This window comes from Gorilla gorilla, chromosome 2 (assembly GCF_029281585.2).
Source record: "Gorilla gorilla gorilla isolate KB3781 chromosome 2, NHGRI_mGorGor1-v2.1_pri, whole genome shotgun sequence".
NCBI classification, from domain to species: Eukaryota; Metazoa; Chordata; class Mammalia; order Primates; family Hominidae; genus Gorilla; species Gorilla gorilla.
In genome coordinates this window covers 140,673,510-140,694,118 of record NC_086017.1, presented here as the reverse complement: position 1 = coordinate 140,694,118, position 20,609 = coordinate 140,673,510, and the positions used below count along the sequence as shown (strand labels likewise).

At 50.0% G+C, this 20,609-nt stretch overlaps 1 protein-coding gene across 24 annotated transcripts in view; it reads right to left on the bottom strand.

Annotated features, from left to right (window-relative positions):
- LOC101133243 (intraflagellar transport protein 122 homolog) overlaps positions 1–20,609 on the bottom strand; it is a 79,921-nt gene that overhangs the window by 17,085 nt on the left and 42,227 nt on the right. For all 24 annotated transcript variants that reach the window (XR_010132919.1, XR_010132918.1, XR_010132921.1 and 21 more), the window contains 6 exons: positions 19,713–19,910; positions 15,008–15,148; positions 11,181–11,234; positions 7,885–8,046; positions 3,426–3,592; positions 607–778 (listed from right to left, as the gene is read on the bottom strand). Coding sequence is in view for 20 of the 24 variants with exons in the window: in XM_063704148.1 (XP_063560218.1) it covers positions 607–778; positions 3,426–3,592; positions 7,885–8,046; positions 11,181–11,234; positions 15,008–15,148; positions 19,713–19,910 (894 nt within the window). In the remaining 4 variants the exon portion in view is untranslated. The remainder of the gene's footprint in view (positions 1–606; positions 779–3,425; positions 3,593–7,884; positions 8,047–11,180; positions 11,235–15,007; positions 15,149–19,712; positions 19,911–20,609) is intronic.

Here is a 20,609-nt window from a genome sequence, read left to right as displayed (position 1 = left end):
GGTTGAGCCATAGAAGGGGCAGCATCAGCTGCTTCTGCCAGCCTGAGGCTGGCCACCTTTCTCGCTGGCCTGGCTAATTCTTTACAGCCCCTGACACCAGAGAGAAGTAGTGGTTGTGGGGTGGGGGCAGAGAAGGGAGGGAAAAAACTGGCCCCTGAAATGGCTCTCACAGTCTGGATCTGGAAAGCACAGATGGTGCTTTCTGCCAAAATGCTACCCAGCAGGTTTTAAATGTCACGCAGGTGCATCTCCACATCAGCCATGTGTCTGAGCCTGTGGTGCTGGTCAGAGGCAGCTCAGCCCAACAGCAGGCACTGGAGCTGTCGTGTTCACACTAACATCCCCGGTGCCTGTCACCACCCTGGCACAGAGCTGGCTGTCAGTAATGATTTTCTCAATGACTGAATGAAGGGACAAGTGGAAAAGCCCTCCACGATTCTGTGGCTCAGAGAATTCGAGGTTAAGTTACCTGACTGCCAGCCCAATGTTCCTTCCATCATGAGGGCAGCTTCTCTCCATCTGAACCCCAAAGGGCCCCTGTACCCACCCGCCTGTGTCCCAGGGCTCAGGTGGGGCCCCAGCCCATGAGGCCTGCTTTCCCCTCACCTCATCCCAGCGCTGGGTCTCCACGTGCAGCTGCACCAGGGACTTGAGGTCACCCATCTTCAGGTAGGTCTCAGCAGCATAGCCAGGGCTGTCCAGCTTCTTGAGGTAGGTAGCGCACAGCAGCAGGGGCTCGCGCTCAGCCTTGTCCAGCTTGCGGGCGATGTCGATCAACCTGGAGAGGGAAGGGGCAGGTAGGAGGGTGGGCTCTGGGTCTTGTCAATGGCAAGCCGTATGTCCATTCATTCTGCGGTCCCCAGTGTTGATACTATGCCATGGCCCATGGGAGTTGCTCAGTGGGTAGTTATTAAATGCATGAATACACACTCCAGAAACATCACCAGGGTCTGGGAGAGGTGGCCTTTACAGGATCCTGTCAGCCAGCCACCTTGTGTGTCTTTCTCGGAAGTCACTGAGCTATCCAGCAGGGTATAGAAACAATTATCTCCTAATCCCCTACCAGGTACCCAGATGATGCCATGAGCTTTCCCATGCGTGAAATCAGAATCTTCACCACCCTAAGAGGTGGGCATGATTATTTCCATCTCTCAGATGAGAAGAATAAAGTCTGTGGGGAAGGTGAAGCACCCAGCCCAAGACTGGGCCCAGCACTCTTTCCACCATGGGTGCAGGAATTCTCACGGAAAAGTGGATGCCAAGGCATAAGAATACCTCAGTGACTGCCCTCTAAAGGAAGAGGTGAGTGTGGGGCCTACTCTGAGCTCTGGACAAAGGCCTGCAGGAAGTCTTCCCTGTCCTCCTGGCCAATGTGCTGACCAAAGAGGGAGGAGCTGCAGGGACCCACTGGCTCACCACTGCTTCCCCATGGTGAGCAGCCCTCCCATTGCTCATGGGGACATGAGGCCTGGATAGAATGCGCTTGTTCTCTCTGGTCAGGCTGGAATTTGGAGTCAAACTAACTCTCCCAGGAGAAAGGGTTCTACCCAGGCTAGTCTTGGTGAGAAAGGAAGGAGAAACAGCTGTAACGAATCCCTGTCTGAGAGACAGGCAAGGCACGGAGGCCTGTCAGTCTACACTTAGAATAATAATGGCATCTAAAAATAACACTGCTCAGCAGAAAAAGGACACGTTTTTAGGGAAAGGTGGCATAGACAGCCCTTACAGCCTTAGAAACCTTCCCACCCATCACACCCAATGTCCCTGGAGGAAAGACACCTTTTATAGCCACATCTGGAAAGCGAGCAGAACATGCTTAATATGTTTCTTGAATTACTCAAGTACCCTCAGGGTAACCTGATACTATAGCACTTACAAATGAAAGTGACAAGAAAAACCAGAAGAGAGAACAGAGCACCCTAAATCTGCCTGGCTCTCTTCTACATGAATCCCTTCATTTAAACAATAATGTGGGGAACAAAATCTGTGCCTCTGTCTTTAAAAAAATTACTATCGGACAAGAAAAAGATGGGGTGGTAGGACATCCATCAAGGTCCCTTTGTGAGGGGCCCACACACCAATTATTAATATATGGCAGCACCCAAGGAAACAATTTAATCATTAACCAGCCTCTTCCGTATCCCGAGATCCTGGCTGGGCCAGTGCTACCTGTAGACCACAACGTTGTTTCCAGAAGAATCAACAGCCTTTAGGACCCAGCCTGAGCCAACCTCAGGAGCTTGTCCCATCATGTCCTTTGCCTACCGCAGCAGCATGTGCATGTGTGTGTGCACATGCTTGAGCCTGAAGCTCACTGACTGGGAGGACAAAGGCTTCCCCCTGAAGGTCTGGTGTGCTGAGTCCCAAGGCTGAATCCATCCTGTCTCAGTGCTGCCCCACCCCAACCCCCTCCTCTCCCTGTTGTCCACCTTGACGAATGGTGTAACCCACCAGCAGCCACAGAGCAAAGCCAGCCTGACACTCACCCCTGCCCCAACACCCTGGGATGGGCCACTTGGTTCTAACACTGCTACTTCTCTCTCATGCCCTCAGCTACCAAGTTCCCTCCTGCTCTACTGCACTAGCCAGTTATCTGGTCTCCATTCTACCTGCCTGCCTGAGGGGGTGTCTGACTGTAGGTGGTCACTCGCTATTGGCAAATCTAAGCACCTCCGTTTGGCATCGGACGCCCTTCCAGTGTGGCCAGCCCACTTCCCCCAACCCACAGCCCATGTCCTTCACCCTCCCATTCCCACACATCTTTTATTCCAACCAGAGCCAACTCGCTGTGTTCCTGCTGTACTTCCTGCCTGCATATCCTTTCCCCCCATCTCTATTTACCTCTTGGAATTCTTCAAGGTCCCTTCATGGAAAGAGTGTCTCCTAAGAGAAGATATCCATGGTTCCTCCCATAAGAATTCTTCCCTGATGGATTTGGAACTTGTTTTGTTTTTGTTCCTACCATTACACGCGTAGTTGGCATCGACATCCAGCAGATCAGAGGCTAAAGCTCAGCTCTACAACTTTCCAGCTATCTGGACTCTGGGAATAACTTGTCCCTTTAGCTTCTGTTTCATCATCTGCAAGGTGGGCGAGGAGACACCAGCCCTGATGGCATAGGTGGAAAACCTAATGCCTGGAAGGTTATCACAGCGTCTCGGTTGTAGTGAGCGCTCAGCAAATGGCAGCTGTGATGTCCCAGTGTCTCCTCTTCCCTGGTCCCCACCATCCCTTCCCCTAGTGACTCCACAAGCTCCTGGAAGGCAGCCACTGCCTTCTGCAACCTCTGTGTCTCGTGAAGAATCTAGCCACTATCACATTAGCTTTAGATAATTAGAAAAGCACTATTGGTTCCCTTGTCAGTCAAGAGGTGACATGTGATGACATGCTGCCAAATGCTTCTTGAGGCAGGGACCAAAACCTACATGTCAACCCAGCCATGGTCACCACAGATCTCGATGGCCTTGACGTGCTCTCCTGCTGAGATGTACATCTCCACGGCGGCTTTGGGCTCCTTGATATTTCTGGCCCAGTCAGCCTGTTTGGTGATTAGCATCTTTGTTTCTTTGGGGTCTCCAGATCCAAGGAAATCCTGAGGAAGCACAACAAACAAAAACACTCTGGATCAGAACTTCCTGTGCCACCGTTACATCAGGCTTTTCTAGCAGCAAGGGCGGGCTCCACATGGCTGAAGCAGGCAACCAGGAGGTAGGCAGGGCCCGGCCCTGAGGGGCTGAGTAGGGGGAGTCCCAGGTCTCGGGAAGAGTGATCTCAGGCTGCCCTGCAGGTGTTCCTGGGGGATCCTGGGAAAGCATCAAGGACGCTGGCCCCCAGTGCTTCCTTCCCGTCTCACAAATGGGCATTTGTTCATCGGCTAAACAACACTTTCTAGACTATTTGGGGCACTGCACATGAAGTCTGCAGGGTCGGGGGGTTCATGATCAGGCTGTCTCTCTCTCACATAGTTTGGTAAATACAGGACTGTTCCTAAACAGCAATGAGACACCCTGGTGCACAATTCCACATGTCGAGACCTGTCATCTTATTCAGATCATATGGGTGACATCACATGCTTCAGAGTGAGGCTGAGCATGGGTTCCCCTAAACTTACACAAACAAAATGACTTACAGTGTTTGCCGGCCCTCCGTGCCCTCCATGCCCTCTCTGTCACCAGCAAACACTCTGTGCCCTGAACTAGAGAATCATCACATTGTCTTTGCCCCAGTTACTTTCCTGGAACAGATAACAAGCAAACCTCTCTCTGGTTAGTTGCTTCTCAGCTGAATGGTTAGGGATCCTGTGCTGAGGTCAGGTCTGCAGGGATGAGAACCTGATCCAACAGTGGGACAGCAGGAGGCCATGGGGGGATCTGAGGCAGGGAAGGTGCTCAGGAGAGGACCTGAGAAGGAAGAGATGGCTGTGGTCCTGGGGGCTCAGGGATCAGGCCTAGGGCCTGTGTTCCTTCGGCCTCAGCATACCTCTGAAGCGGTATGCCCAGCTTCTCTGGGCTGGCCCTACAATGTGTGAGAAACAGCCTCAGAACACCACCTCTTTTCAGGGTAGTTACCCAAAATACACACGTGGGAGTTTGCCAGAGTTGAGGCAGCTTTTAAAGGTGGAGCTTTTCAAAAAGGGAAACTGGGAGCACTTACAGCCCAGGTCTATGTTACTGGTAAGAAGTGGTTTGTCTCAGGAATAATGTACCCTGCAGAGAGTGCTTTGTGTCAGCCTCACTGAGAACAAAAAAAGCACTCCTTTCCCCATGATTAACACTCATGTGTCAGGAAAGTACAGTCAATGTATGCTAAAAATCCACTTGAACAATTAGCTCGCTTTTTTCCCTCATTTGCTTTCAGGGTAAATGTGCTTTCAGAGTATTAGGTCGGCCTAATATATGATACATTTTAAGAAGGGGAGGAAAGCGCATTGTATACCCTGATGCTGGGACCCAATAGAAGACAGGCCCCCTGGCTGGCCTTTGGTTCTCCCTGGAGCTGACAAAGGGAAGGGGCTTGGAAAGCAGCCGCTGTCCCCGCCTAGTTTGGGCCTTTACAGACACACCTTTCCTTTTGGCAGCTGCTATGGCTCGGATTCTCTATGCCAGCACGAAGCTGGAAACCCTGCCTACCTGGCTGGTGAAATGAGGGTGGCAGCTGGAGGAAACAGGCATCTTAGGAGACTAGAAATGTCCTTCAAAGGGACTTCAGTGAGTGCTCAGGGGACCAGGGGTGACCACGGCAAGGGTGAGAGGCTGAGAGGGAGCCATAAGCCTAGGCCAGCTGGTCACTCAGGGAGCTGTGACTTCATTGAAGCTGGGTCTAAAAGCTTCCTTCAAGGCTCAGCAAACTGGGAATTCAAAGGCTTTTTGCTTTCCTGAAGCTAAGTTACACGTTATCTGGGGCCATGGCAAAGACTTGGCCCTGAAGTGGACAGAAAGAGGCTGTGCTGAGTGATGAATGAGACTAAACAGTGTTCTCATGCTTGGTGATTTTGATAAGAACATACTACATAAGAGTTAAGAGCATTATAATTCTCTTTATCACCATATAAACATGTCACTTATCCAGAAAGCATACAATTTATTTGTACGTGGGAATGTAATTTTAAAATTTTCTGAAAACCAGATTGAATCTTGGGAAGCAACTTTCAAGTAAACAAAAACATGCCACGTTAATCAGGACTAGATCTCCCCCACCCCCCACATAATGTGTAGGTACACATTTCTCAAATTCAGACTACCAGGTAGGGGCAGGGGGGATTGAAAAGGAACCAACCTCCTTGGAATAGTGATCAAAAACTAAAACCAAAAACAAGTCCCAGAGTATTTACCTTCATAGAGAGACGGAGCAGATGGAGTGTGTAAATGGGCTGCAGTTCTGGTGGGAGGCTGTGGGCACACGAAGTCCACCACAGTGTAAGGAGGGGCCTCAGAGCAGGGGCAGGAGTGGGGCCAGCCAGGGAGAGAGGTATGAAAATCCACTCTGTGGTCACGTGTGGCCCCTCTCATCTTCCTAATCTTTCTACAGGTTGGCATTTCTAATGCGCTTTCCTATACATTATTCTGTGCAAATCTCATGACTAAACTGAGCTGTCGCTATTACCATCTGAGAAGGCAAGGGAGGTTTGGCAAACCGAAGAGCCTTTCCCCAGGTCATCCCACAGAAAGAAACTGCACTCACATCAGCTCTGGGGCACCAAGGCCAGGCATTTTCTTATTTATTTTTGACATGGGTCTTGCTCTGTCACCCAGGCTGGAATGCAGTGGCGTGATCTTGGCTCACTGCAACTTCCACCTCTGGGGCTCAAGCAATCTTTCCACCTTAGCCTCCCAGTAGCTGGGACTACACGCACCAGCTAATTTTTTGCATTTTTGGTAGAGACAGGGTTTTGCCATATTGCCCAGGCTGGTCTCGACCTCCTGAGCTCAAGCAATCCACCCACTCCAGCCTCCCAAAGTGCTAGTATTACAGGTTTGAGCCACCATGCCCAGCCTGGTCAGGCATTTTCTACTGCAGCACAGCTGCCTCCTTAAGGAGGCCTCAGGGGTTCCCAACCCTAAATTCTACCTCTAGGGTCTTGATCCCTTAAGAGTTCATCCTGAGTTAAAATTTTGTTATCCCCGGAAGCAGAGATGCACTGACTCTGGTGATCTCAATATGAATGAGTTATGAAATCTTCTAGGTGTCTTTGGTGGGGCCTGAGGGAGGGTAGGAAAGGTGACGAGGAAAAAGTAGAGGGAGCCTGAACACCCTGGGTCTCAGGTACGGAGTGAAGAAATCACTAAGGTGAAAAGACAGGCTGGGGCCCAGGAGCTCATCCAAGTGCTGATGAACAATAGGTCCTGGGCAACATCACAGGCCACCAAACACACCTTCAGCCCCAGGGTCGAACAGGTGGTGGAAGAGCACAGCCATCTTCAGGAATAGAAAAGCAGAAAAAAGTGGGGAAGATTTTCCATCTTGAACTTGTGAGCTGGAGAACTACCATTAGTAGCCCACGAATAGGTTATGGCTGATGAGTCACTTCATAACATACTGAGAGCCACTTTTGACACTCCCAGAAAAGGCAGGTTAACAAAGCCCCTTGATGGAAGGAAGACCCTCATTGCCCAATGTACCCAAGCCTCTTTGAACCTTGCTTAGACTGAACTGCAAATGTCTTGACTGGTCTGGGCTCCTTAGAGCAACTCCTTCCCACAGAAGCCATCAGGAGCCTGGTCCAGGAAGCTCCTCTCCTACACCTGCCTTAAAAGGCCCAGCTTTGCTGGGGAGTAAGGTTCATGCGGGCCATCCCAATGCAAAAGGGAATCTCTGCCATCACCCACTGCAACCACATGGTAGCCACTCTGCAGCCGCCAGGCGTGAGGCATGCTGCGCTAACATGGGAGGGCGGAGGCTGTGCCTGACTTCCCAGAAGCCCAGTGAGAAGTCCAGGACAATCAGCAGGTGCTATGGGAAACTTGGCTGGCAGGCACCATGTCGTCCTGTATGATCGGCAGGATCGGCTCCTGCCTGAAGACACCGATTCTTGGCGGCTCCTGACAAGGATTGAGAGGATTTGTGGGAGACAGCCCTGAAGCCCTGAGCCCTCAACTCAATGAAGGGATTGTGCTGGTGTAGACCCACAGCCATCCAGCCTTGTCACTGATGAAGGTCTGAAATGCCATAGTCTGCCCCCTTGGTGTCAGCCTTAAAGGTCAGTTTTAGGTGAGTTTCAACCAGTGGCTGTAGATGGGTCCTTTGTTTACCAGTTTCCCCACATCCTTTCTGAGACCATTGCTAGTTTTTGTCCGCACCACTCTTGGGGAAAATAACTTGGACACCGCACGTGAGAATACCAGTGGGATCCAAGCTGGAGCTTGGGCCTAGGACAGGGTAGGTTACCTTGGCATACTCAAACATGCAGAGGTCGGTGTACATTTCAAGCGCGAGGTTCTCGTGCCCACTCCTCTTGTACAGTTTGGCGGCCTCATGGAACTTCCCCTGGTAGGAAAACACATCTGCCAGAAACAGGTCATTGTTGGTCTCTCCCCGCTTCTTCCTCTCCTGGAAAAATTAGAAGCAAAGGAAATGGCCTCTGCAGCCATGGGCAGGAAGCAGCCTTTACAAAGGTTAGATGTGGCTATTTCAAGTGAGGCCCCCGGGCCTTCCTACTGGAACCTGGGCTTGGCTCCTGGCTGTTGTCTCTCTCCCCTAGGTTCCCGCTGGGAATGCTTGACAACAAAAGCAGGCTTTTACCAGACAAGCAAAGATCAAAAAAAGATGCAAACCTTTGTTTGTTTAATGGAAATTCCTCAGGGTTGCTTTCCTGTGTATTCCAAGGCTATGACGGAATAGTTTGAATAGTGTGTGCTCTGACTCATCCATGATCCCTAAGCTCCCAAGATCTCCCAAATCCGCAGGCCCCGTTTGGCAGAGTTGTGGCTCATGGGGATGACAGAGCAGGAGAATGTTTAGGGTTTCTGCCCAAGAGGGAGACCAATAAAATAGGATGACAAGTCTTACGATGTCCCTACTTTTAAAGAGAAGGTAAGAAATCCCGCATGCTGAACATCCACTAGGTTCTGGGTATATACTTTATACACACATGGCCCCTTTATTCCTCTCAGTGACCCTCAGGGTAGGTCTCACTACCCAAGTGTTAGAGTGAAGGACGCTGAGACTCAAGAAGAGGAACAGGTCAGGGTCAGACAGAGCTGGAATTTGGACGCAGTTCTGTCTGACTCCAGATATTCCTTGTATCACATAATGTAGTCTTTTGATGCAAGTGATGTCCCCAACAACACACACACACACACACACACACACACACACACTTAGCACAGCTAGAATAAAGCTTCTTCCTTCTGTGTCAGGGAACATTCACTTGTCTATAGCTCGAGTATTTGTAAACACTCAGTAGCACCCAAACCCTGAGCCCTAGCAGTTTCCTTTTGCTTGTTTTCTAGCAAGAGCAGCATATTGGAGGACGATAAGACATTGAATCAAACTCTTAGACAAGCTGGTGAAAGTTTTAACAGCTGGAGGCAACATGCTTCCATACTGATGGAAATTATCATTCTAAAAACCTGCACACAGCTCAGGCTCATCAAACAAACTAACTCCTAATAGTTGGAAATGAATTGAAATCTTGCCGTGAGATAAAAGATTGATTTTGGCTGGACATGGTGGCTTACACCTGTGATCCCTACACTTTGGGAGGTCAAAAGAGGAGGATCACTTGAGCCCAGGAGTTGTAGGCCAGCCTGGTCAATATAGCCAGACTCTATCTCTGCAAAAAAAAACAAAAAACAAAAAAGGTTTTACTAGACATGAAATTCAGGCCATATCCATTCTAGGCCCCAGGATATCACCATGACCAATAAAAACGATCTATGGCACTCAGCAGGTGCATGTCAAGATGGGCAGGTTCTTTCCCCCCGTCAGCAGGACAAGAACATCTCCCCTATCCAAAAGGCACCCACTAAGGATCTGCAGTTCTCTGGAATTATGCTGAGCACCCAGATGTGTGCAACTAAGTCCGCAGGCAGTAGATATAGAGCACACTCAAAGGCACTTTACTTTTTTTCAAGAGACAATCTTAGGAGTTTACTTTAACGCACTTCCCAGCTCATAGCACACGAGGAGAGGACTACATTTTGACCCCAGTAAGATGTGACAAGTAATAGTTGGACCCCACAGCAGTTACTTTTGTAGAGAGGAAAATTATGCTCCTTGGCTTCAGGTGAAGACCCCCAGATCCAGTCCAGTGGATTTACAAGTGAGAGTCAGCAGCACTGGGCATTTTGAGCAATAGCTCTGAACAAGCCCTTTACCATGCGGGTAGGTAAACCCCACAACATACAGATGCCCCTTACAACACGCGGGTAGGGAGGGTATGTGGCCGAAAGAGCATGAGCTTAGGAAATAGACTGGGCTTGAATTCCACCAAGTTTTTGGCTATGGACCCATGGGGATGTGGCATCGTCTCGCTGAGCCTTAATTTCCTCCTGCATGGAATAGGGAGAGCAACAGTACCTGCCTCATTCAGTTAATGTGAGGATCTAGAACAGCACTCACATAAATCACGCATGTGGCACAGAGCAGATTATGTTATGAGGCTTAGCAGGCTGTGAGCTCCTGTCAGCCTTTCTCCTCCTCAGCTCTGTGCCCACTGAGCTCGGCACAAGGGCTGGCCCATGACAGGTGTTTATTATGTGGAAATGAATGAGAGGGACAAGACATTTGCTATTTCCTCACTGTTTCCAACTGGGAATTCAAATGTATCTCACATTCCCATACCTTCACAATAAATATGTTCAGGAGAAAAAACGTGTATGCCTTTTAACAGACAGCCAGACAGCACTGAGATACACAGAAATTAAGAATAGTGTCTAAGGGCCGGGCATGGTAGCTCAAGTCTGTAATGCTAGCACTTTGGGAGGCTAAGGTGGGCTAATAGCTTGAGCCCACGAATTTGAAACCAGCCTGGGCAACATGGGAAAACCCTGCTCTAAAAAATATACAAAAAATTAATCAGGCGGGGTGGCACATGCATGTGGTCCCAGCTACTTGGGAGGCTAGATGGGAGGATCACTTGAGCCTGGGAGGTCTATGCTGCAGTAAGCTGTGATCGTGCCACTGCGCTCGAGCCTGGGGAACAGAGTGAGACCTTGTCAATATTCTCAGCCAGAAACAGTAGGGCTAGGGGTTGCTCCAGAACTCTGAGGCGCTCAGTTCAGACCATGGGCCTTGCTCCCCAGGTCCATTTCTGGGGAATGGAGCTCAGCTCATGTGCATTTGGGAAACTCCTCCAACACTATCAGATTACTGGAGTCTGAGAGGATGGTGACCAGCTATCCGCCACCAGGAGGATGCAAACCAGTTCCTGAGAACCTACTGAATCCTCAACAGCAGCCTGTGAGGTAGGTCCAATCCCTTTTCACAGACTAGAAACCCAACCCTGGAGAGATCCGGAACCCATGTGCCTCACCCAGCTATCACACAACAGCTCACACTACCTGCTGTTGTCTCCCCAAGTGTGGCCACTCTGCCCCCGGAGCAAGGCTGTGGCCCAGATGCCCAGACGCCAGTGAGCTCTGTTCTCATGTCCTCAAGGCTCTTGCCTGTTAGAAGGGCTGCCCCTAAAACAGGAACCCCAAGTATGCCTTCTTGAGAAGGAAAAATGCTTCATCTTTTACCTCAATGCTGCTGATGAGCTCTAAATATCGGAGGTCTTGTACTCTGATGAAGGCCTGTGGGGAAGAAATAAAGAATAAAATTAGCTATCTTCTTGGCTTCAAAAGTGGGTGATTGGCTGGGGGTGGGAAGTCAAGCTCTATCTAGACAGTGAGCCACAGAGGAGAGGAAGGGAGCAAGCACAGATTAATCATCGTGCGTGCAGGAGGTTATACCACCCAGCGAGGCATGGCTTTATCCATGGGATTGGACCATGTAAAGAACAGCAAAGACGTCCCAGTTGCATCAGTCATTTTGAGATCAGGTAAAACAAAACCGTGATGCCACAGTCTGTGGCGGTGCCTCCTTGGGAGACTCTAGACCCAAAGAAGAACAAGCCAGTCTGACCCTCTGGGGGGTCAGGCAGCATCACAGCAGGAGAGGATGAGATGCATGGACTGATGAGAGACTGCCTATACATCTTGGCGACATGGGTAGAATGCAGGGGACAGCTGTGCCTACCCAGTGGTGCCACAGACACAGGGGACCCAGAGCCCCTGGTACCACAGAGGGAGCAGAGGAGGGGAAAGCTGAGAGGGTATAAAGACAGATTCTGGAAGAAGGTGGAGGGGTAGGGAATGAATCCCACCAAGTCTGTGGAAGGCAAACTCTTTATGTAAATCCTAAAATTGCAGCTCTTGCCTTGAACTCACAGTAAAGCCAGAGACTTTAACTCATGGACCTCTAGAAGTTTCTGAGGAACAAGCAGACTGGTGTTAGCTAAGCTAGTTTTGCTGCTTTCAGATTCTGCCCAGGGTTTGGAGGAGCACAAGCCACCAGGTCAGGCTGCTTTCAGGTGGCTTTGCTGTCACCATTTATTGCCCCATTCAAAATGGGCTGACCTGTGCCTAGAGGAGGCAGCAGCTCCAGAGCCCTTTGAACTGAACACGCAGAGCAATCCTGACCACTTGCAGCCTCTGCTCAGCAGCATGGCATCCTCCCTCCTGAAAAGACCTCGGGAGATGAGCGAGTCCCCGGCCTCTGGCTGCCTTGCAGGTGACCACAATGCAACTTCATCTTTTCATCCCACAGGACCAGGCTTCCTGTCAAGAGACTGAGGACCCAGGGAGAAACATGTCTCGGCCCCTGTCCCCCTCCACAATTCAGAGGCCACATTCTAACAGGGAAAGCTGGTCAATTAAACAGATCATGACACCTCCCAGAGCTAAGAGCTCTCCAACTACAAACCAGATGCCTGGAGAACACGGATGAATGGTCTGAGCATGAGCAGGGGTGGGAGGCAGCGTTAAGTGAGGCATCAGAGTCAGAACCTGGCAAGCAAGTGTTTGTGAAGAGGAATTCGTAGAAAAGGGCAATGCGGGCATCACAGGGCCAAGGAACACAGGGCTAAGACTACCTGTGTCCCAAGCTGTAGGTCTTACACATCACCCTCTAGATCTGGGTTTCCTTAAAGCGCCTTGAGAGGGCAACCCTGCAAAGCCCAGCACAGTGGCCAAGAGGGAAAGGAGCATTCGAGGTCTGAGTCCTCACTCTGAGCCTACTTCTCTGCTTCTGGGCTCCAACCATCTTCTTCGTGGAAAGGGGCCTGCTACTGACACCCTCTCAAGGGTCTTTCTAGCTGTAGCTCAGCTGTGCTAGTGTCTAGGATTTGCCCATTAATAAATCTGTTTCCGAGTTCCTTCAACCTGACACATTTTGCAGCGTCAGGGTGCCTGGTCAGAGTCACAAGGCCCCTGAATGAGCTCAGCAGAGGGAAGCCTGGGAACAGGGAGGAACCTGCAGCTCTGCTCAGGGTCTGGCGGGAGCTCAGCAGCTCTTCTCTGCCATCTAGTGGGGATGGCTGTCCATCTCTAGGAACCACTCTATCCAAGCTGGTGAGCCTGAGTGCCTGGCACAGAGTAAAGAGGTGGGGTACTTGGGATTTAGATGAAATAGTAACATCTAGCCTATCTTCAATATCATGTGGCTTTTTCAAAACAGCATGTTGTACACAATAGATATATACCACATACACTTACTTTTCAACTATAGTAAATCTGGCTGGGTGTGGTGGCTTATACTTGTAATCCCAGCACTTTGGGAGGCTGAGGCAAGAAGACTGCTTGAGCCCAGGAGTTCAAGACCCGCCTGGGCAACACAGTGAGTCCCTGTCTCAATATTTAAACTATATATATATATATACATATATTTAAACAATAAATATATATATTTATATAAATATCAGTAAACACTCATATAAAACCTTGTGGCTTTTTACAATCCTTTCTATTCTAGGGATTTGTTGTCTTCCTCCCTGCTGGCATTTCTGGGTGGGGCAGGAGAGGGAAGCTCCCTCCATAGAGATGCCTCCTCCCTCCTCTGAATTCTTTTTTTTTTTTTTTTTTTTTTTTTTAAGACAGAGTCTTGCTCTATGGCCCAGGCTGGAGTGCAGTGACACCATCTCGGCTCACTGCACGCTCCGCCTCCCAGGTTCACGCCATTCTCCTGCCTCAGCCTCCGGAGTAGCTGGGACTACAGGCGCCCGCCACCATGCCCAGCTAATTTTTTGTATTTTTAGTAGAGACGGGGTTTCACCGTGTTAGCCAGGATGGTCTCGATCTCCTGACCTCGTGATCCGCACACCTCGGCCTCCCAAAGTGCTAGGATTACAGGCATGAGCCACCGCGCCTGGCCCCTCCCCTGAATTCTTACAGCCTCCTCCATCTCCACTTTCCTACACTGAGGACATCTAAAAATGTAATCTAGATCATTGTTACACAACGATCACTTCCCTTGTTTAGTAATGGCTAGCATCTGCACAACCATCCCTGATTTAAATTCCCCTTTACATCTCAGTTAAGCCTCATGACTGCAGTGGGCATTCTCACCACCCCCATTTCAGAACTGGGAGGACTGGGGCTCCAAGGAAAGTGGCTGGCCTGAGGTCCCAGAGCCCCTTATGTGACACAGCTCGTTCTCCGCCAGGCTTCTTAGTCCTGGTCTGGTCCAGTCTCCTCTCTTCATGCCTACAAGTCTTGACCTAACCCAAGGCGGGCATCACATCCCTCTTTGCCACTCCTTCAATGTCAGCCCAGGAATATGGACAAAATGAGCAGCTCATTAATTGACTGTGGGGAGATAAAGAGGGAAGGGGTAGGGGAGTGGAGGTTGGAAGCCATTCCTTCCTCCATCTGAGGTTCTAGATGGAAACACAGCTCAGGAACATACCTGGGCTTTTCCTTATGTGCAGAAAGGGATCAGATGTTTTCAGCCATCTCTCTAGCTTTCATAGACTAGGCCAGGAAAGGACACAACAAATCAAGTCCATGAATCCCGCCATGAAGGTACGTGGGAAGTGCCCACATTGCTGTCAGAATCAGAGACCTTGACCATCTCTCACACCTTAGTTGGCAGATGCTAAGAAAAGCAGCATTGTGTGCAGCATCATGGCCAGTGACTACACCGATAATAAAAGCCGCCATTTACGGAGTGCCTGTGATGTGCCAAGCTACTAGCCAGGTGCTTCCCATAGAGAACAGCTAATAAGAGTGACAGCCAGAATCTGACATGCTGCTCCTGGGTCAGGCTTTACAGGCATCCTCCCATTTGATCCTCACAGCTTTGTGAGGATGGGGCCTGTCATCACCCTACATCTATAGAGAAGCAATCTTAGAAAGGGTGTCACCTACCCAGGTCCACAGTGAGGAAGTGGCTAAGATACAAGCCCAGAGCAGCCTAACTCCAGAGACTGCTGCAGTCTATGGCCTCTCCGTGCCACCTGGGTCCCCATCTGCCTTCTTAAGGGACCCCACAAGGACCAAACTCCAGCTCCTGCTGGCTAGATGCTTACCTTCTTTGCTGTTTCAAAATCTAAACCTTCTAGCGCTTCCATGGCCAGTTCACGCCAATCAGTGTCTGTGACACCCAAGCAAGCAATCTTGTAGGCTTCCTTGAACAGTTTCCTATCCAGGTACTGGTACATGGGAGCGGACTGCAGGATTTCATCAAGGGAAAAAAAGAAGACTGTTTTCAGAGCCATGGAAAGAACCAGATGCATACAGAGCCTGCCTCCAGATGCGTGAGATGATTGCCCATGCCTGGGGAGCAGCCCTGCAGCCGCCAATCAGCACCCTGCCCAGCCTGCCCAGCCCACCCTGTGTGCTCCATCCTGCACCTCTCTCATGACTGGGCCACTGTGCTCCACAGCACAAACTCTCTGCCCATCCTCCCCTCCTTCCCACCTGCAGGCCTGCCTCGCCATAGGATGTCACCCTCACCTGGAATGCCTTTGCCCATCCCCACTCTCCCTCTGGAAAATACCTATTTGGCTTTCAAGGCCCTGTTGAAATGTCACCTCTTCTGGAGAGTCCTCCCAAGCCCCTCAAGCCCCCACCCCAGGGGAAAGAGTCTCAGCTTCCTCCACCCTTTGTCCAGATCGCAGGTTGTGCCGCAGTTACAGGCCTGTTCCCACAGCAAAGCCGTGCGCAGCCCGTGGGCCGTGGTGGGTTGTATCGGCCTCCCTCAGCAGAACCCCAGTCTATGTTTGCTGACAGAATGAATGAGTTCGTGGGAGGAAGGGGTCTGGAATGGCCTCTTCTTCCAGGGACTGAGTCCAAGAAAGGAAGTGATTTGCTCCAAGTTACCCTGGAAGCCTCTGGAAACAGCTCTCCTGCTCCCTGCCCTGGGGACAGATGCCCTCCTACAAGATGGGGTTGCCTTGCTGTAAGTGCCCATGAATAGTTCCTAACGACTTCTCTTTCTTAGGTTTATAAAAGGCTTTTGGCTGTCCCCATAGTCCTGTGCAGTAGGTATTATTTCTCCCTGGCTACAGCCCAGGAGACCGAGACTCAGAGAGGACAAATGACCTGTCCCAGCAAATAGCTGGCAATAGCCAGAAGTGACTGGACTCCAGGTTCTGTGCCCCTTCCTGCCACATGTATGCACGTGTGTATATGTGCATATGTGCGTGCAGGCCTGAGAATGAGTCTTGAGTTGGGCCACGACATCTTTAACAAGGAAAGGTCTTGCCCTTGTTTTAGGCCAGCCAGTGTGCTTCAGCGGCCTGCATCTCTCCTGGCTTCCTGGGCAGGGAAGAGAAATCAGCCAGGACCTCTGTGCTAATGGTTCCCAAATGTGGAGCTTGAAGTATTGTTTTCTCCACTTGGGGCTTTTGTCTGTCTTTGAAATTTCCGGTCCCATTTTTTAGCTTTAGAATTGAAGGAATTTTTTTTTTTATTTTGAGTCTGTCTACTCTCAGAGCAAAACATGCCTGCTTCCAAGTGCTTATCTTTTCCACCGTGCCATCTCTCCTCATTGGCACATTAAATGCTCCCTTTAGCGGGGCAGCAGGCATAGGCTAGGGAGCAGGTGACCTAGAACCCAGGCCAGGCTCAGCCACATCCTAGGCTGGTGACTTTTTGGGTAAATCCATTAACTTCTGTTTAGATGTCCTGCCCAGCTCAGGCTACCATGGGCAAAGGAGAGATGTGCTCCAAAAATAATGAAGCACTGGGCAAAACGCAGGCATGATCATCACCTTCACTGTATTTTCTCAGCACCAGCTCCTCACCATCTCCCAGGCTCTCCAGTCTTGTTCCCACCCCCACCTTTCCCTTTGTTTGAAAAGCTTCCCTGCTCCACTCTTCCTTTCCAGACCTCTCAGGGCTCAGATCAAGTTTCACCATCTCCTGGAAGCTTTCTCAAACTCCTGAAAGCTTTTCTTAAAGCACACAATGAGCTTTCCTTTCTAAAGTCCGTCAGTAAGTACAGCCTGTTGCAATTTAGTTGTGTTTTGTGGTTTTTGCTATTTTATGAGTCAGTAATAAGGAGAAATAATAATAGAAATTTGGCTTGACGAAACCTGAAAGATGGGTATAATTAACCCCATTTCACAGAAAAGAAATGAGGCCCCAAAGAGTGAAATGAGTTGCTCTAGTTACAGCTGCTTGAGATGGCAGAGTCAGGACTGAAAGCTGGTGCTCCTTCCCCGAACCACACCAACTGCTTGCCATGCTGACTGCCCCGTGAGTGGGGCAGGCATATCACAGCTGAGCATATGATGGATGGCTAACACTTGGACTTACTTGGGAGGCACAATTTGAGTGGAGTTTTAAAAATAGACCCACTGAACAAATACTCTCTGAGCTATACTTTATCTTGCTGTTGGATTCCAAACATGAAGTCACCACCGCCTTGAGAAGCCCTCCTAGGGCTCGCTGTCCTACTTGGCAGCCCTGACAAACCAGTTCTTGCACAAGACAATGTAAATTTCGAAAGGCAACCAAAAATTCCAAGACTGGGTCTGATGCTTTCTCCCTCCTCTCTGGGCCAAAACCACAGGATGGCCGGAGGCAGAGGCGACAGATGAACAGCCTTTGTCTTGAGAATGTGTTTCCTAACCCTTGGCAGTCCTGACCCGCTGCGTCAGCAGGATGGCCTTGGTGCAGTCAGCAAGACTTTGCTGCTGAATCTTAAAGTCCTGGCAGAGGAAGCCCCAAGCTGCCCCTCTGGCTCCTCTTGGCCGGCCACAGTCAGAGAGCAGCAAACTGCATTTATTTTTGAGGTCAGGATGGCAATGTTGGGAGAAAACCTTTTAATAAAATCAGCAGAGCTAATTTGGGGCAATTGAGGGAGATGAGTTCCTGGTGGACGTGGTGCGTGGGTTTGTAATGGGGCAGACAAGGATGACGAGGACACAGTCCAGGAGAAGCTGTTCGTGCCCCTCATCCTGCTGCCACTTCCACCCACCTCGTTCCCTTCTTCCTCTTGCTTTCTGGTCTTTTTCCTCAGATCTGAATTCCACTAACATTTCTTGAATAGCTGATCTGTGTCAGGCATGGATGATGGGCATTTCCCCAGTAAGTCTTGCAGTCATGAGTTTCGAGGGTATTATCAGCTTAGAAGAAGTGGGCTCTAGCCTGAAGCTGAGTTGTGTGGGGAAAACAGACTGACAGAGCCTAGCGGAAGGGAAACCTGGAAATTTCCCTAAAAGTCTTTCAAAGGTACACGTGCTTTGACCCAGCAATTTCATTTCTAGGAATTTATGCCAAGGTGCCAAGTTGGGACAGGTGCAAGGACCTAGCTAGAAAGATGCCTGCTATTTACAATAATATAAAAAAGCTATAAGCAGCAAACATGTCCAGTAGGACTGGTAAAGAAAGCTGTGGAACATCCACAAGACACAATAAAATGCAGCTGTAAATACAAGGCAGGTGGGGACCAGGCAGGAGGGAGGGGTGCTGGCTGTAAAAAGCACAACACCAGGGACCTTGTGGTGGTGGCAGTGTTCAGTGCCATGACTGTGGTGGGAGATTACACATGCCAACATGGGTGGGAAGATCACTCTAGAGCTATGCACACTGTTACCGTTGGGGGAAACTAGGCAAAGGGTTTAAGGGATCTCTGTATTATTTCCTACAATTTATGTGAGTCTACAATTACCCTAAATTTTGCCATGCAGGATAAGAACATTTACCATTTACTGACACAGAACGATGCTTTAGGAGATTGTTGAGTGAAAAGGCCAGATGACTAGTGTACAGCCAGCACTTCGTAGACAGTGATGGGGCTGCCATAACCGAATGTGAGGTGAAATGAGAAGATAGCCATAAAGGAAGGGATGAGAAGTCTTGTTTACAGGCCAGGCTCAGGGAATACAGTAAATCTGAGGTTCCACCTATAGGTAGCAATACGTATACACATAAAAGTCATGAAAAGTATTTGCAGTGTGATTCCACTTTTGTTTAAAAATGTTCTTATAAAACCACATGCTCCTAATTGTATATTATGCATATACTATATATACACGTAGAAAAGCACTAAGCAGATGTATTTCAACACGTTTAAGAGTGATTCTGTCCTGAGGATGGGATGCTGAAGGCTACAGTTTCTCGCTATGCACGTCTCTGTTTTATGGCAATTCTACAGTGAGCACCATCTACCTGGGGTGCAGAAGGTGGAGGGGAGACCATCCTGCACTCGGGAGGTCAATCTCAGCCGCCTGTCTGTGATTCTGCCCTCCCCCATTCTGTGGCTCCACCCTTCAGTGCCCCATTTCTGTTCTGGCCACCTCCTGGTTCAGAGGGCTTGTGCAGAGTCCCATGCTCCCTTATTGGCTCACAGACCTCAGCCCACACCCCCCACCCACTCATTCTCTCTCTCCCCTCTCTCTCACACACACATCACCATCATCACACACGTACTCACACACACACCCTGCCGGACTCCCGGCTTTGCTGCTCACTCCATTCGGCCCCACGCTGGGCTCTCTGCAAAACACACGCTGCTGACAACACTGCATACCCCTCCCATCCCTACAGAAAGGGGACAAGGAAGAAACTGATACTCAGGGAGGTTGAGCTGTTTGCCCCCAGTTACACAGGTTGCAAGGAGTGGAGACAGGGCGGCAGGTTCCAAGCCCAAACTGCCTCCCACGACATCACAGCTGCCATTCTTCTCTCCTTGCTACCCTCTCCCCAAAGCACCAGCAAAGGGCCCAGCTTCCCTGGTCTTGTCAGCCTTGCCAGTGCTAAGAATGGACAGGCACCCCCAGTTACCTGCGGCACCTCCACGGCAGAAATGGAGAAGACATGGAGACAGAAGATCTTGGAGCCATTGTAGCCGACCACAAAGCCCTGCAGCTTCTGCCGGTGCACAGGGAAGGTGCTGGCTTTGATGTTGAGGTAGCCTCCTCCCGAGAAGCAGAGCATGTCCTCACACTGGGTGTTCCAAGCCACACTGTTGGCGTTTGGTTCCTGGGGAACAGGGACAGTGGGGATCCTGTGAGAACCACCCTGGGCTTGGTCAGCGCTCACACATTTCAGCCCAATACCCTCTTAAAGACTGAATCCCACTAAATTGCTTAACAGTGGGATGGAGGGAAAAGGAGGAAAGGGGACCACAAAGAAATGAACAGAGGCAAGAGAAATGAACAGAGGCAAGCCCCTCCATGCACGTGCGTGTTGTTGGAATTTTTGAGTAAGCAAGTATTACTTTTGAAAAAAAATTATTCTCCTGAAATATGCTCATACCTTTCTGCCTAGGATCTTTTATAATGACTAAATCTTTTATAATCAGCATGGATTGCTTTTTATAATGAGAAAAAATCAATACAGCTGTTTTATGTGTAGAGGGAGAGGCAGTGGAGAAGAGGAAAAGCCAGCAGGCAATGTTACAGCTGGGAATGCTGATGTCTCCTGGCAGGGCTGAGAATCACCTCCCCTAGCCTGCTACAGAGCCAGCAGTGGGGATGGGGCAGCACAGACGCCCTTCCACACTTGTAGGATTCTAGGCTCAGACACAAGATTCACATTTGGGGCCAGCTATGCCCCCTATAGGTGGGAGGTGAGGCTGGGGAGAAGGGAAGTAACATTTCAGGCCCCATTTTGTGCCCAACACTGAGCTAGGCACTGTAGTATCTAGTGTATTCCTGTAGCAATTCTGTAAGGGGCAAT